This window comes from Thamnophis elegans, chromosome 1, assembly GCF_009769535.1.
Source record: "Thamnophis elegans isolate rThaEle1 chromosome 1, rThaEle1.pri, whole genome shotgun sequence".
Taxonomy (NCBI): Eukaryota; Metazoa; Chordata; class Lepidosauria; order Squamata; family Colubridae; genus Thamnophis; species Thamnophis elegans.
Window position 1 is genome coordinate 16522409 of NC_045541.1, and position 16077 is coordinate 16538485.

General features: G+C 37.7%; 1 protein-coding gene across 1 annotated transcript in view; it reads left to right on the plus strand.

Annotated features, from left to right (window-relative positions):
• CALCRL (calcitonin receptor like receptor) overlaps positions 1–9065 on the plus strand; it is an 85159-nt gene extending 76094 nt beyond the window's left edge. Inside the window, exons 11-13 of the mRNA XM_032226029.1 lie at positions 3487–3705; positions 5404–5445; positions 7455–9065. Coding sequence (XP_032081920.1) covers positions 3487–3705; positions 5404–5445; positions 7455–7679 — 486 coding nt within the window. The 3' untranslated portion in view covers positions 7680–9065. The remainder of the gene's footprint in view (positions 1–3486; positions 3706–5403; positions 5446–7454) is intronic.
• The last annotated feature ends 7012 nt before the right edge of the window (positions 9066–16077 follow it).

Here is a 16077-nt window from a genome sequence, read left to right on the forward strand (position 1 = left end):
ATTGAACATTCGATGTCATTTTGGCTTCCTGCAGTATAAAAGCATCCAAGAAATTACCATAATTGAGTAGCGGTAAGTGGCATTTATAAATTGATACAGCTGTATTCCTGAATACTTCCTCTGATTCTGGTCACCCACTGAACAATTATATTACAGTATTGGAAAAAGTGTGGTGCCTAGCGGTGGAGTTCTCATCTCACAATCGTAGGTAGAGGCAGATATTTCTCCCTCCGGGCACAACAAGAATATATCTGCTGAACAAAACTCCACATTGGTCACAGAAAGGGCATCCGGCCAGTAAACATTCAGTTGCCCAGACTCCACCCTTGAAGGGATTATGGATTCATTAAAAGAAGATGATGATGATTGGAAAAAGTGCGGAAAAGGGCAATGAATACCATGAAAGGCCATCAAGCATTGACAGATCTGCTTTCAAAAGCGTGGTAACACGTGCAATATAAGTTCCGTTATATTGAATGGGATTTGTTCCAAAATTGCAAGCTAAGAATCAGTGTGAACGTTTATACTAGTAGACCAATGTTCCTGTTTTGCTTTCATCATTGGGGTTTTTCTGTAATGAGGGTTCTTATGAAAGGGTTAGCTTGGAGGGGGAATTGTATCTATTCCACTAGTAGCTAGTCTCAAAGTCCTCATTCATCAGGAACCAAATTAGCTAACTTGGACCTTGCCATTTCCTCCACAGGATGCTTTCTACAATCGCTGTTTCCCTCTAGAGACAACTTTATTTCCAAAGAAAGCAATGGGTTACAATAATGTTCCTCTTAACTGATGATTGGTAGGGAACCTGACAAATATTAGAGGAAGTTTTGAGTTTGAATGATTAAATGATTGCTCACAGCTTGGTGGCCAATATTAACAGAAATGAATGGTGATCACATATGAGGACCTTGGCTGTTGGAGTCTTTTGATGGTCTACTTCCTGGCTCCAGAAGAGAGCTCAAATCAGTAGACAATACTAAACACAAAGAGACCAGGACCATACACTTAATCCTACCCCAGTTCTCTGCAGCCTCCACTGAATCTGGAAGTGAGGATGGCTGTATTGGCATTGGCTTGAATGCAGTTAGTTCATCAGAACAAACCAGCCTCCTTATTTTGTTCTTGCAGAAAAAGCTGTAGTCACATTAATGTCAACACAAATAAAGCTGTCCTCCTTCACTGAATGTGTGGAGGCTGGAGAGAAGAGAAGCCAGAACAGTGTGCACAGTCATATTCCCAAGTGAGATTAAGCTTTTCATGCATTTATGCAAACACCAGAATGCTCTAAGAGACAATAGAAGACGATTCTATTGTCCTGTTGTCTCCCAAGAGAAAAGAATTCGGGTACCATTACGTAGTAGGAGCCTCCTTCAGCCTAACTTAGAGAACTGGAATTGCTTTTCTGTGGGACACATAGGTTTCTTATTCTATTTTCCCGGAGCTTTTTCTTAAAATAGTTTCATGTGACCGCAGTGATTCAAAAGGCTGAAATTCTGATGAAATTCATGTCTCTTGGGACTATTCAATATTTGGAGGGGACAGAGGGGAATTCTAGTTATGTCAAGAAATGTCAAGAAAGAGCATGCTTCTCAAAATAGATCCTTACATAGCAATAGCAATAGCAGTTAGACTTATATACCGCTTCAGGGCTTTCAGTCCTCTCTAAGCGGTTTACAGAGTCAGCATATCGCCCCCAACAATCCGGGTCCTCATTTTACCCACCTCGGAAGGATGGAAGGCTGAGTCAACCTTGAGCCGGTGGTGAGATTAGAACCGCCGAAATGCAGATAACAGTCAGCTGAAGTGGCCTGCAGTACTGCACCCTAACCACTGCGCCATCTCGGCTCCGAGATCCATCACTTATATAGAAGATAAAAACTTACACTATAAAGATTTTGATGTAGGACCAAAAGCCGTCATCACTGGGGGAAGCAAAAGTATCACTGTGCTCAATTGGTGCCCTGATATAAATTTCCGATGACCGAAACTTCATGTGATCCTCCTTTGTGACGATCTTTTTTAAAAAGTTTTTTTATTTTTTTCATTTTCATAACAAATAACCACATGTATACTGTTACATAACCAACATTATATTATATTGTTAAATGTTTACATCAATTTGTCTTACCATCAACCCCCGAAAATGATTATTGGTTCTTCTGCTCTCTATACACCGTATTTATACCCTATGCACCACTTTCTTCTCCCTCTCTCCTCCTCCTCCCTACCTCCTTTCTTCCCTCTTTCATCCTTCTCTTCTCTACTTCCTTTTCCTCTCTCCTTCTCCTCTCTCCCCTTTCCACTCCTTCTTTCTCTCCTTCTCTCCCCCCCTCCCTCTCTCCTGTCCCTCTCTTCTTCCCTTACCTCGCTCCTCTACTTCACACTCGGCATCTCATTTACTTGGTGTATTTCAGCATCTGAGCGAGTTCCATTTTATGTTGATGGTATTTATAGTTCCATTTCAATATACAGCTTTAATTTTAACATATATCCTCCTTCTTTTTTGAAGAAAAGAAAAAATACACATATATAGTAATTATATTTTTAACCCACCCACCCCCAGCCTATTTTTCGCTGGCATGTGGACCTGGTTACAATTTCCATCTATCTATCTATCTATTATATCTATATCTATATCTATATCTATCTATCATATATATATATATATATATATATATATATATATATATATATATATATATATATATATATATATATATATATATATATATATTTAAAGTCACAACCCCTGGTATGCCCAAATATTTATTGGGCATACTTTATTTATTTATCAGCATAAATATAACATATATATATGTATATATATAATATTTGTGCTGATAAATAAATAAATAAAGGGAGACTAGTATAGATCTATTTCAAGCTATTTAGCTCTCATCAGCTAGCCATACCCAAGTTTTTGGGAATCGAACCTGTGCTCTATTGCCTCCCAGGCAGGGAGTTAACCATTTGAGCTACAGAGAACGACTCCTTATCAGCCAGCCAGGGTGGGAGGTATATACTTAGAGTCACAACCCCTGGTATGCCCAAGTATGGGAGGAAGGTCACACTTCCACTCTCTGTCATTAGGCTCGTCACAAGAGACCATCCAGACAGAAACCCAATATTTTTTACTGTTGCCTTTTTTGTTACATTTGTTATATTTATGCTGATAAATAAATAAAGGGAGACTAGTATAGATCTATTTCAAGATATATATATATATATATATATATATATATATATATATATATATATATATATATATATATATATACACACATACACATACACATACATACATACATACACACACACACATATATACATACATACATACATACACACACACACATATATATACATACATACATACATACATACATACATACATACATACAGTTACACGCCATAAATTTGTAGTTCTGTTTTTATAATCTCAATAATTTCCATTATAAGTATATTTCATGTTTCTTTTCCTTGCAGGTGAATCTCTTTTTCCTGTTGAACATTGTCCGTGTTCTAATCACAAAGTTAAAAGTCACCCATCAGGCGGAATCCAATCTCTACATGAAGGCAGTCAGAGCCACCCTCATACTGGTGCCCCTACTTGGCATTGAATTTATGCTGGTTCCATGGCAACCCCAAGGTCGTGTTGCTATAGAGATTTTCCACTATGTGACGCATATCCTGATGCACTATCAGGTATCAAGGGGTCAGAAGTGTTGGGAATTTATAGTGCTTGGAACCTGTACAAAATGAATACATTACCCTTGTTTCCCTGAAAATAAGACCTCCCTGGATAATAAGCCCAATCAGGCTTTTGAGTGCATGCGCTAAAATAAGCCCTCCCTGAAAATATTGCAAAACAGCAGCAGCCATGAGGTGACCATGCTCGCTGCCTCATGAACCTCAAAAATAATAAGACTGCCCAGAAAATAAGGCCAAGCACTTATTTCAGGGGTCAAAAGAAAATAAGACCACAAGACCCTGTCTTATTTTCAAGAAAACACTGTAACTGATTTCTTATTTATTTTATTTATTTATTTATAAAATTTATATGCCGCCCAATCCCGAAGGACTCTGGGCGGCTTACAAAAAAGAGAAAAAAAAGACACATAACGGACACATAACGGAAAAAAAATGGTTTAAAATAGCAACACCTCATACATTCATTCTAATTGGGGCTGGACCTCAACAGTGAGGTCAACAGCCCCAGGCCTGCTGGAACAGCCAAGTTTTTACAGCTTTCCTGAAAGCCATGAGAGTGGGTATGGTCCGGATCTATGGGCGTAGCTGATTCCAAAGAGTCGGAGCAGCCACAGAGAAGGCTCTCCTCCGGGGGCCCGCCAGCCAACACTGTCTGGCTGATGGCATCTGAAGGAGGCCCAATCTGTGGGATCTTACTGGCCGCTGGGAGGTATGTGGCAGTAGGCGGTCTCAAAAGTACGCTGGCCCTAAGTCATGTAGGGCTGTAAACCAACACCTTGAATTGCGTCCGGAGACCAATTGGTAGCCAGTGCAGCTCGCGGGGGACAGGTGTCACGTGGGTTTACCTCGGTGCACCCAATATTGCTCTCACGGCCGCATTCTGGACTAACTGCAGTCTCCGAACGCTTTTCAAGGGTAGCCCCATGTAGAGCGTGTTGCAATAATCCAGTCTTGAGGTGACAAGCAGCAGTTGGAAGTCCTGAGTACATATTTTCGTACAGTATTTTCTTCAGATTTCTCATATTGAAAACTGAATAACAATCCAAGAATGAGAGAAAGGGAACAAGTCCTTCACATATTTTTGCCTTCAGAATCATTTTTTCTAAAGATATGAAAGGGAGTAAACCTGTTTTTTATAGCCTGGCCTTTTACAATCATGCATGAGTTCCTTCTAAACTTTGTAGTTAACTGTTCTGGCAGTCCTCCTTCTAAGATCTGTTTTCTTAGCCAGTAATATTTGGCTATGGAATAGCCACAAGATCCATTGTAAAGCCAAGTGAAATCACGATTAGAAAGAGAAGAACAATTTTCAGATTAGAGCAAATGACATCAAAGCTGCAGCCAGCAGAGAACTAGTGCATGAAAGGTATCATTTTGGGGGAGATATTTTAGAATCCTCTTGTTTCAGTCCTTTTTAAGTTGGTCTAACTAAGATGGGTCAATGAAGAGTAAATCAAATGATACTTATGGCCTGTAAACCCTACTGGCTTCCAGCTGCCTGTCACTCTTTCTCCAAAATATTCTTGATAATAAAGGTTTCTCTGGAATGGCATGAGATGCAGTTCAGGGATCTGCTAAAGCATAACCATGGAATGACTTCAGAGAGTATGCCTGGCTTGGGTTATAATATCATTCATTTATCAAATACAACCACATGTAAGGCAAGTAATAAATTCTTGTTTCACTCTGCAGGGTTTGCTGGTGGCAACGATTTTCTGCTTTTTTAATGGAGAGGTACAGTAATTCATTTATATATCTCTTTTTTTATGAATGAGTTGGATTGCTGGTTTGAAAGCTAGCTGTGTTCTACAGCCATTAGTAAAGAAAAAGCTTTTAGGATGATTCCAGATCAAGCTTATTAAATCATCCTGCATCTTTTATGGAATTTTAAGAAGATTTTCTTCCATTAGCTATCAACCATCTTCCACCTCCCTCCCTAACTGTTCTTTAGTCATTTCACACATAATATGCTCAAAAAGAATGCACTATACCACGGGTGTCAAACTCACCGCATCACGCTGCTGTCACGTGATGTTTCATGATGTTTTTCACATTTGTGGAGCTGGGGTAGGCATGGCTTGTATGTGACACATCTGGCCCGTGGGCCGCCAGTTTGACACCCCTGCACTATAACTTTCAATGAGTCATACTGAACTTTCTGTCTGGAATCATTTCTTATCTGTAGCTGAAAAGGGAAACAACGACTTTCTAAAATGTTAGCACCAAATATAATAATTAAATTTCTTGCAAGTAAAAACAAAATAAATACATAGATTTAAGCCAGAATTATCCATGAAACTTTAAATCATGGCTGATTTTGCAGTTATATTTTGATGGCCTCAAACTACAAGTCCCTTACAATGTGTTGATTAGTTTTCAAAATATAAATCTTCATGATTTATGATAGAAAATTCTTGTTCCCCAAATAATTATCATGAATGGGAAACACTGTTCAGAGGCTGATCATTTTGAGCCACAAGGTCCCCTTCAACATCTCTTAATCTTTAACAGAGAAAATTTGCAGTCCTTCTCTTCTGCTATCAACTGTTCTTAGGCGATGAATTCCATTCACATTTCATCAAGGCCTCTAGTAAATCAAACTTCCTGTTGCACAGGTGGCTTACCACATTGTATGAACGGAAACTATTGTAAAACAGAACATCCTTCCAAAGAAGTGGGTAAACAAATTCAGACCTTATGTGGCTTCATTTGTACTAGCCAACATATTTTTAACCAAGGTGAACTCTATTCAGGAAACAGTTTTTCCACCAGCTTGATGGAAATATAAATCAGATTTGTCAACTCAAAAATCCTGCAGGATTAAGCCAACAAAAATACACTATCTCACATGCTGCTGAGCATCTAAAATTGATCAGTAGTGTCACAGAAACTTTATTACATACATATGGAATTCTCCATCCTTGTAGTTGTTCAAAGAGATTTATGTGGATTCTCAGTCTTTCAACCAGAGATTCTTCCTTGCAGGCCAACAATTTCAAGGCTAATTATAACAATTATGAGTGTTAGAAGTGATCGAATGGTCCATGTTCCATCTAAAAGCTTCTTCTATAATGCATGTGTTAATCTTTATGTGCTGCCTGAAGATTCTTTGCTGTTCTTGTACAGGTTAACACAGCTACTATTTTGAAAAATATTTTGTAACATTTTCCTTTTATTTGAAACGACAGTCATTGCATGCACATTTCTGTATCTTTAAGCACCTAAATCAAAGGCTCTTTTGGTTATTACAGAACTGGGATGAACTAAAATTCAATTAATGGTATTTGGGGAACATTTGAGGCTATAAAATTCTTAAGGAGAGTAACACCCCCATTACCGAACTCAGGTGTCAGGGTGGTGAAAATGTAAAGTGGAAATATAAGTATAAATCAGTATTTAATAGGTATTAATGCTATTAAAGAAAGCTTGCTCCACAATTTATATAGCATTAAATTATTCAAGTGACGAAATGAACCATCTAAAAATGCAAGATCATTGTATAAGTTTTTCCCCTTATATTTTGACTTTTTCAATATCTTTTCTTGTCTTTATATATCTTAGTTGCTCAGTGTGTATTTTTCCTTCTATTTCACTGCAAAAGGGAAAAAAGCTCAATAGACTTGAATCTTGACCAACGATATGCAATTGATGATCCAGAGTAGAAGAGAAAGAAAACAAGTCCCAGGTTTTTTTTTCCCCTTTAACTTCTATCAGTTATTTTTTTTTCTTTTTTTCTAAAATAGGTCCAGTCTGTCCTACGGAGGCACTGGAAACAGTACAGGATCCAGTTCGAACATAGTTTTGCCCACTCCGATGGTCTCCGGTCAGCTTCTTTTACAGTTTCTTCCTCCTTCACTGATGGCCAAAGCTTCAATTTTAACCATGACTGCCCCAGTGAACATTTAAATGGAAAAAGCTTCAGCGAGATGGAAAATGGTCCTTTTAAACCCGAGAAGCTGTATGGGTGATTACAGAAGATTGTCAGTTCTCACCAATGTGTTATTTCAAATAGATGACTCCCTGAGCAGCAGTGACTTTTGGAGGGAAATGGCTGTTCCTTAAGAATGCAATGAGTTTTAATTTGTTTATTGTGTCTACACGCATTAGCATATCTTTGCAAGTGAATGCTAGTATACTGGAGCTAGTGACACCCAATCATTGGAATATTAAGCTTCAACCTCTGGATTTAAAACATTCAGAAAGATGCTGATTGAGATTTTAATGGGATCAATCATGCCCTAGTTAGATCTGTTCTTGTACATATGTTTTTCTGCATATAAATATATCTGGAGATAGATAAACTTTGCCTCTTCAACTTCTACTGTGTAGACAAATTGGGCAATTTATTTTGTATGAAGGGAATCAAAGGAAGTTCTGTATTTTTTTTTCCAGCAGTTTGTATCTTGACTGGGTTGTCATTTTGCAGCCATTTTGTTGCTTCAATACTTGTATATACGGTATTTATCATATTCTGTTGTCTTAAGTGCAACCAACAAACACAGTCTAAATCTTGAAGAAGAAGAAAAATCACTAAATGCAAAGCATTCTTTTGGATTGACTGTGCAACTTCTATGTCTGACAAAGATGGATACAAACCAATCTGCAATATTCTGAATAAAGTGGATTCAAATTTACTAGACATATGAGGGCCAACATTTTCAAAAATGCCTCTTACCTTCAGTTCCTGCAAGCAATTGAAAAAAAATATAGTCATCCCATCAATACCTGGTAGGCATAGGAACTATGAGGATGAAGATGGGTTTTCTGTCCTTCTGTGGCCTTCTGTGTGTGTTTGTGTGTGTGTATGTGTATAGGACATGTTTTGAAGGTATGGCAATGTTGGTAGATGATTTGTATTCAGTAAAGAAAATAGGTGCCAAGGTTTTTTTTTTAACTATGGTAATTTGCCAATAGGCTTCTCCGATTGGGCTGATGCTTTAGTAAGAAGAACAGAAGACAACAGATGAGCCTTTTAGGGAGCAGAGAGGAATGATGAGGTTCATACCCTAATTTATTTATTTTTCCTAAGTGGGAACCTTGGGTGAGAGAAATCATTATTAGAAGACAGTGTCTAGTAACAGGTGTAACATACCCACATGGGCTCCATAATCCCCACAGCCAGAATGTGGAACACTTACAGACAACTTTGATCATATCCCTCTATAACGTTCATAGAGACATTCTCACTCAACACCCTAGCTAGAAATGAGTCGTTCCTTTCCTTTGAGCAAAGACCAAATGTTGATGATCTAATCATACTGGGCACCCCAATTCACACATCTAAGACGGGTCATTATTTTGGCTTCAAACATACAGATGTTGGACAAGCACAAGTAGGGTTGTTTAGACCTTGACTTTTAAAAAAAAAAAGAGCTAATGAGAAAAGTCCTTCCATTTATGACTGGAGGGAAGGGAAAGAAGAACAAATTATTATTTTTTTCACTTTTACAGCCCTGTGTATAGTCTCCAAATCTATCCTGGATCATTGGGGAACTCTCCAGAGCCGGTTCAGGAGGAGTTGACAAAGTGAAATTATCAAAAAATTGTTATTGTACTGGCAGATTTTCAGTGGGAGTACTTTGATTCGTGTGTGTGTTTGTGTGTGTGTGGGGGGGGGCTTACCTCACTTTGTTCATTTGTACAAAATGGATGAAATGGCCAATGAGGCCCTCCTATTGGATCTTGTAGAGAATCCTTAAGAGGCTACAGTTAGCACTTTACATTAACAAAGTGTCCTCTACCCTTGTCCGCAAACATGGAAGCCACATGGAAGTCAGTGGGATTTGAGGCCATCTTAGTTATTTGCAAGATTGTAGCTGTAGCCTTCTGAAGTGGAGCCTATTCTGGTTTGCATAGGAGAACTGATTTAACTTTGTGTTGCTTGGGGTTACTAGGTTTGATTCTTCTGCCTTTACATACACTCAGAAGTGATTTACCAAACAGATAAAACCACTGTTACTGTATTTTTAACTGATCAAGAACTGTGCAAAATATGAATAAGATAAATGTCTTTCAAGGAAGTTTGGTAAGAACTTTATGCTGTGCCTTTGTGAAACATTCTTTTTTTTTTTTAAGGAAGATAAATCTTGTATACTGAATAGCAAATTAAAGACGCAGGAGCACATGAAGTGAGGTGAAATAAACCTTTCAAAACTCATAAAAATTTCCTGACTGTAATTTAATTTGAAAGCATGAGAATTGTCAAGTTGCTGCTGTTGAACATGCATGCACATACTGAGGTTCTTCCGATGCCTGAAATAAATGAACAAAATGTCCAATACAGCTTCATCTTCAGCAGAATCTCCCTCCAAGTATTGTGAAGCATGTGGATCTCCTCTTTTCTCAGAGTTACACATTAATTGTCATTTTGCCACTACGCAGCCGCTGTTTGGTTAATATTTGAGATGCCTTCAGAACTAACAGCTTTATCTGGATTTACCTGCGACTAAGGCTATAATGTAGCTGATTTCATTTCAAGTTAGCTTCCTCTATCAACCTAGCCATTAAACAGTTCTTGTTTAACCATATGGGTGAATCAGGCTCTTGGGGCATGTTCTAAAACATATATAAAGCCAATCACTGAAAAAGAATTATGACTATTATCAATAATCGTAAGTGCAAATTTAGGTGACAGTTGGTAAATGCTGATAACCATGTTTCCATTTTCCTTTGATCCCCGAAATTAGCACTTGGCCTTATTTTTGGGGAGGTCTTATTATTTTTGAGGTGCAGGAGGCAGCGAGCATGGTCACTTCATGGCTGCTGCTGTGTGTTGCATTATTTTTGGGGAGGGCTTATTTTGGGGGGAGGGCTTATTTTCAGGGAAGCAAGGTATCTTACTCATTGCATGGGTAGTGGACTATTGTTATTTGGGTATTATAATTGCTGATGATGGCGTTCATTTAAGGTCCTTAAATTTTCAGGCATATCTCTTTGTTTTGAAAAACACGACTGCAATTAAAGTTGTGTTTGGGCAACTTTGATTTTTTTAGGAAAAAAAAAGCTACGAAGATTATTTTCTTAAGAAAAGGTCTTATTAAGCTTTTATCCTTCAAACCAAAACTAAGTGGATAATGATGTGCTGCATCTCAGAAACAAAACAGAATGGAATCCAATAACAACAGCAATCAGCTTCCCCTGAAAGTTTGTTCCACATCTTCAGCCTAAGGCTAAGAAGAATGTAACAGGTAATGTAAATGAGACAAATGAAGCGAAACTGCATAACAGATTGCAGGTCAGAGAAATCAGTTTTTCAAAAAATGGATTTGGACTTCTAATGTTCTTTGCATAAAGTAAGTCCAATGTGCTGACATCTGGAATCACATCTGGATCCAGCCTGCATAACAAAATGCAATGTTTTGATTCTAATACATGCTTCTTCCATCTGTTTTAAGTGTTGCATCATGGAAAGCCAAGTGCTCATCATGTTCCAGCTTTTTTGTTTTCCTTTTTTTTTGTATGTGTCATGGGTATGGTAACTTCATCTCTATGAAGTAGGAGAAGATGACTTCTGAGAAGTTGTAATCTTCTAGGATATCATCTTTCCCACAGATTACAATGTGTAGCGTCATTTTGGTTGGCACAAATCTGACGACAATTCAGAACAGACTTATTACAGCTAAACCCACTTACTAAGACTTTATTTGATTTTATTTTTAATTAATGAACAAGGCCCTGCTTTAAGAAGATAATTTGGAACACCAATGCATGCAGCTGAAATATTTATTTCATAGAAGTCAATGGAAACTGATCCATCAAATGTTTCTTGCCCCAACCTTAATACTTTACTGCTTTCATAAATCTGAAAGCATTACATTTGAATGGAAACAAGATGGTGAAAATGTTCCCTCTCAGATACCTAATTCAAGCGGTTCCACCACAAAACTGCGTTCGACTAAAGCGCGCTCGACGAAACCGCGTAGTTGACGTCATCACAGGGCGACAACAGCGCGGAGACAGAAGCACGCTGTAAACGCTAAACCTAAAATTAACCCCTAAACCTAACCCCCCTAAAACTAACCCTAAACCTAACCCTTAACCTAATCCTAAACCTAACCGTTAACCTAAACCTAAACCTAATCCTAACACTTAGCCTAACCCTAAACCTAACCCTAACCCTTAACCTAACCCTAACCCTTAACCTAAACCTAAACCTAACCCTTACCTTAACTTGAATCGGCTTGCTTTCAAAGCGCTATTTAAAGCGCCCTTCTTTCTCCGCGCTCGCTGTTGTCGCCCTGTTGATGACATCAGCGACGCGGTTTAATCGGGTGCGCTTTAGTCGAGCACGGTTTTGTTGTGCCACAAATTCAAGCACATGTGCCAGCAGAGGATGCTGGACAAAGAAGAAATTTGAATAAACCAAACCTTTAATTATTTGAACCTAGCCTAAGTAGCTGCTGTGCACTTGATGAAAATAATAAATACTATGAATGGTTTTATTATTGTACAAATATTACTGTGAAAGACAGCTCTTGAAATAATGACATTTCAGACTGCAGTTGAAAGTTCTTTTAAGAATTTGACATTGAAAAATGCAGGAGTACGAGGCAGAAAGGCACTCATTTTACTTTTAGCATCTAATAAAAGCAATTCTTAATATTGCATGATTTTACTTTAAATGAATGAACGATTTTGTTTTGAAAATGAGGTCAGTTTATGAAATGTCAAAAAGCACAATTTCCTCAGGATTCCTAGAATAAGAGAATAACAGAGTTGGAAGGTAACTTGGAGGTTTTCCAGTCCAACCCGCTGCTCAAGCAGGAAACACTATACTATTTCAGACAAATGGTTGTCCAATCTCTTCTGAAAAACTTCCAGTGTTGGAGCATTCACAACTTCTGGAGACAAGTCATTCCATTGATTAATTGTTCTGCAGGAAATTTCTTCTTAGTTCTAGGTTGATTCTCTCCTTTGTTAGTTTCCACCCATTGTTTCTTGTCCTGCCCTCAGAGGTTTTGGAGAATAGGTTGGCTCCCTCTTCTTTGTGGCAGGCCCTCAGATAATTGTAGACTGTTATCATGTCACCCTTAGTTCTTTTCATTAAACTAGACATATCCGATTCCAGCAAGTGTTCCTTATAGATTTTAGCATCCAGTCCCCTAATCATCTTTGTTGGTCTTCTCTGTACACTTTCTACAGTCTCAACATCTGGGTGATTGTTGGTCTTCTCTCAGTTTTACTATCATCATCATCATCATCATCATCATCATCATCATCATCATCATCAGTAGTTATCAATGGGCAGACTGTTTTATTTTCATCTTACAAGTGCTGCAATTCAAACAATATTCAGTGTTGAAAAATCAAGTTGAAGAGCCAGGATAATATGCATGGGTTGTATCCAAACAAATGCAGTTGAAAGGAATTGGGTAATAGATGGTTTACTGTGTGTTCTCCCTTACATTGCAGCTGCATTATCAAACTATTCTTAAACATTGAAGGCTGTTGATGAATACAGCAGGCAGTGGTAGAAATGGCTGACAGAAATAGAAGGAATTGTTGAAAACTGGGGAGATTACATTCTTCATGAATGGGATTTCCTCTCCTCAATTTTGGGCAATTTACCCTTATTTGTCTTCCGATTATTTATCCCTCAAGGCAGGACCACAGAGCAAGGATTTTCCAGTACACATGTACAAAATGAGGCAAAATGTGCCTGTTGATATGCTATTAGAAGATCACATTTGGATTTGAGATTTCTCAATATTAACTCTCTAAATTCATTTTTTAAAACCCCTAAGATGTATATGTAGAGATTCAGGCAAACTAATTGTCATGTGATGAGAACCAGATTTTCAATTGTAATATTGGGCTGGCTGCCATACTCTAAATAGGGAATGAGGTTTTTTAAGGTGAGATCAAAACCAAAACAAATTAAATTAAAGATCATCCCTGTGATTCTACACACACACACACACACACACACACACACACACACACACACACACACATTTCATACAATAAAGTAACAGCTTTGAAAAATACTCCAGCAACTACATTCAAAAAGTTGGTGAACACAGGCAACCAATAAAGATTGTGGAGCCATAACATATAATAATGTTAATAGTGGGGTTCACATGAGATTAACTGCAGCAACACATTGTTGGAATGAATTGAATTCTAATTAAAACCAGAGCCCGGTGGGAACAATGTTGAAGATCTTACTTTGTTGTAATAAAAATCTCTTTACATAGAGGTAAAAATCTCTTTACATAGAGGTATCCAAGATAAGAGTTTTATAGGGTTGCAATCTGGATGAAAAGGGAGAGTGAGAGTCAAAGAAATATCACTCCCAAGCATAAAATTTAAATTTAATAATCTCATTGTCTCAACTTTTTCATTTCCAGCACTGATATAAGATGTGGAGACTCTAGAAAGAGTGCAGAGAAGAGCAACAAAGATGATTAGGGGACTGTAGGCTAAAACATATGAAGAATGGTTGCAGGAATTGGGTATGTCTAGTTTAATGAAAAGAAGGACTAGGGGAGACATGATAGCAGTCTTCCAATATCTCAGGGGTTGCCACAAAGAAGAGGGAGTCAAACTATTCTCCAAAGTACCTGAGGGTAGAACAAGAAGCAATGAATGGAAACTAATCAAGGAGAGAAGCAACTTAGAACTAAGGAGAAATTTCCTGATAGTTAGAACAATTAAACAGTGGAATTACTTGCCTCCAGACGTTGTGAACGCTCCAACACTGGAAGTTTTTAAGAAGAGATTGGACAACCATATGTCTGAAATTGGATACAGTTTCCTGCCTAGGCAAGGGGTTGGACTAGAAGATCTCCAAGGTCCCTTCCAACTCTGCTATTGTATTTTGACCCACGCCAACATACACACACAAACACACATTCTGTTGAATTTCCAAGAAAAAAGAGTGAACAAAGGCAGCCGTTTTCACACAGCCATGTCCTTTTTTCTATCATTTTATAGTGAAAATCCATCTACTCTAGCTAATCAGATCCCCTTGTCTGTTAGATGTAATTAAATTATGTAACTCAGCCTCAAGAATTTTGAGTCTCTCCATTTAATGTGTTTCAAGCTTCTTGAAGTAAAAATAGGTCAAATCTGATTTTAAAATAATGATTCAGTTTCTTTGTGGAAATTTTTGACCAATGGCCTTTTTTAAATGTAAAATACAATTGAGTGCTTGGATAAATCAGCCTTTTTTGGCAGTTCACAGCGATGTGCTGTTTTTGGCATGAAGATGTAATTTGTTGTTTCTTTTGCCACAGTATGATAAATGCCAGATGAAAAGGAGAAAAGTACAATTCTACCATTCTAAATTATGGACATGAGAAAATGCTAATGAATAGAAAGTAACCCTTGGTTACATTTGATATTCAATATGCTGTTGAGAAAGCAAACATTAAACTAACTAGTAAGTGGATTTTCACAAGAGCTTGGTATTTGCAGTGGATTTTCTTTAATTTTCTTCCTGAGAACTGATAATATCAAATATCTAAGTTTAAGTGTTTATTTAAAAAAAAAAGATTTTTTTTTAAAAAGTGAGCTGCATCCAGATTTGTGCAGAACTTTTTAAATGTGATAGCCTCATAGATTAAGACAGAAAGAACTCTGCTTCCCCTCATCTATACTTAATAATTCAGATGAGTTTGGAAGAAGTAAATTCAGAATCTTCCATTGTTTTTTTTCCCCTGAGTCCTAATTTCTTCCCCAAACAGAAGAAATAGGGTGAAGCCAATCAACTTAATATTTAAAAAAAGAGAAACAAACTAGAAAACAAAAAACAATACAAAAGTTGACAAAAGTGATATGGTATCATATAATCTTACCAGCACATCAATATCAATTAAAAAAAAACCTGACATTTAATAATGAATAGACATAGTTTTGATCCAGGAAGAACTTTTCTCTGTTTGTATGAGCAAGTACCATTAAAAGAAGTACAGTATTGTTTTCTAGCCTTCAATAAGACAATAAGAGAGAGAGAGAGAGAGAGAGAGAGAGAGAGGGAGGGAGGGAGAGAGAGAGAGGGAGGGAGGGAGGGAGGGAGGGGCGCAGTTAAGGCAACAGGCTAGAAACTGGGAAACTATGAGTTCACGTTTTGCCTTAACCTTGAAAGCCTAAGCCTTAATCTTAGGCCAGTTGCTCTCTCTCTCTCTCTCTCTCTCAGCCCAACTCACTTCACAGAGTTGTTGTGGGGAAAATAGGAGGAAGAAGGAGCATTGGATATGTTCGCCACTTTGAATTGTTCATAAAAATAATAAAGGCGGGATATAAATAAAACAGACGAATACAAATTTATTGAATGGCAAAAACACAGATTGAAGGTTTCCTCGATAAAGAAAACTAGATATAATTGACATTTTGCTTGGTCATACTTCAGAAGTTAGCTGTAGG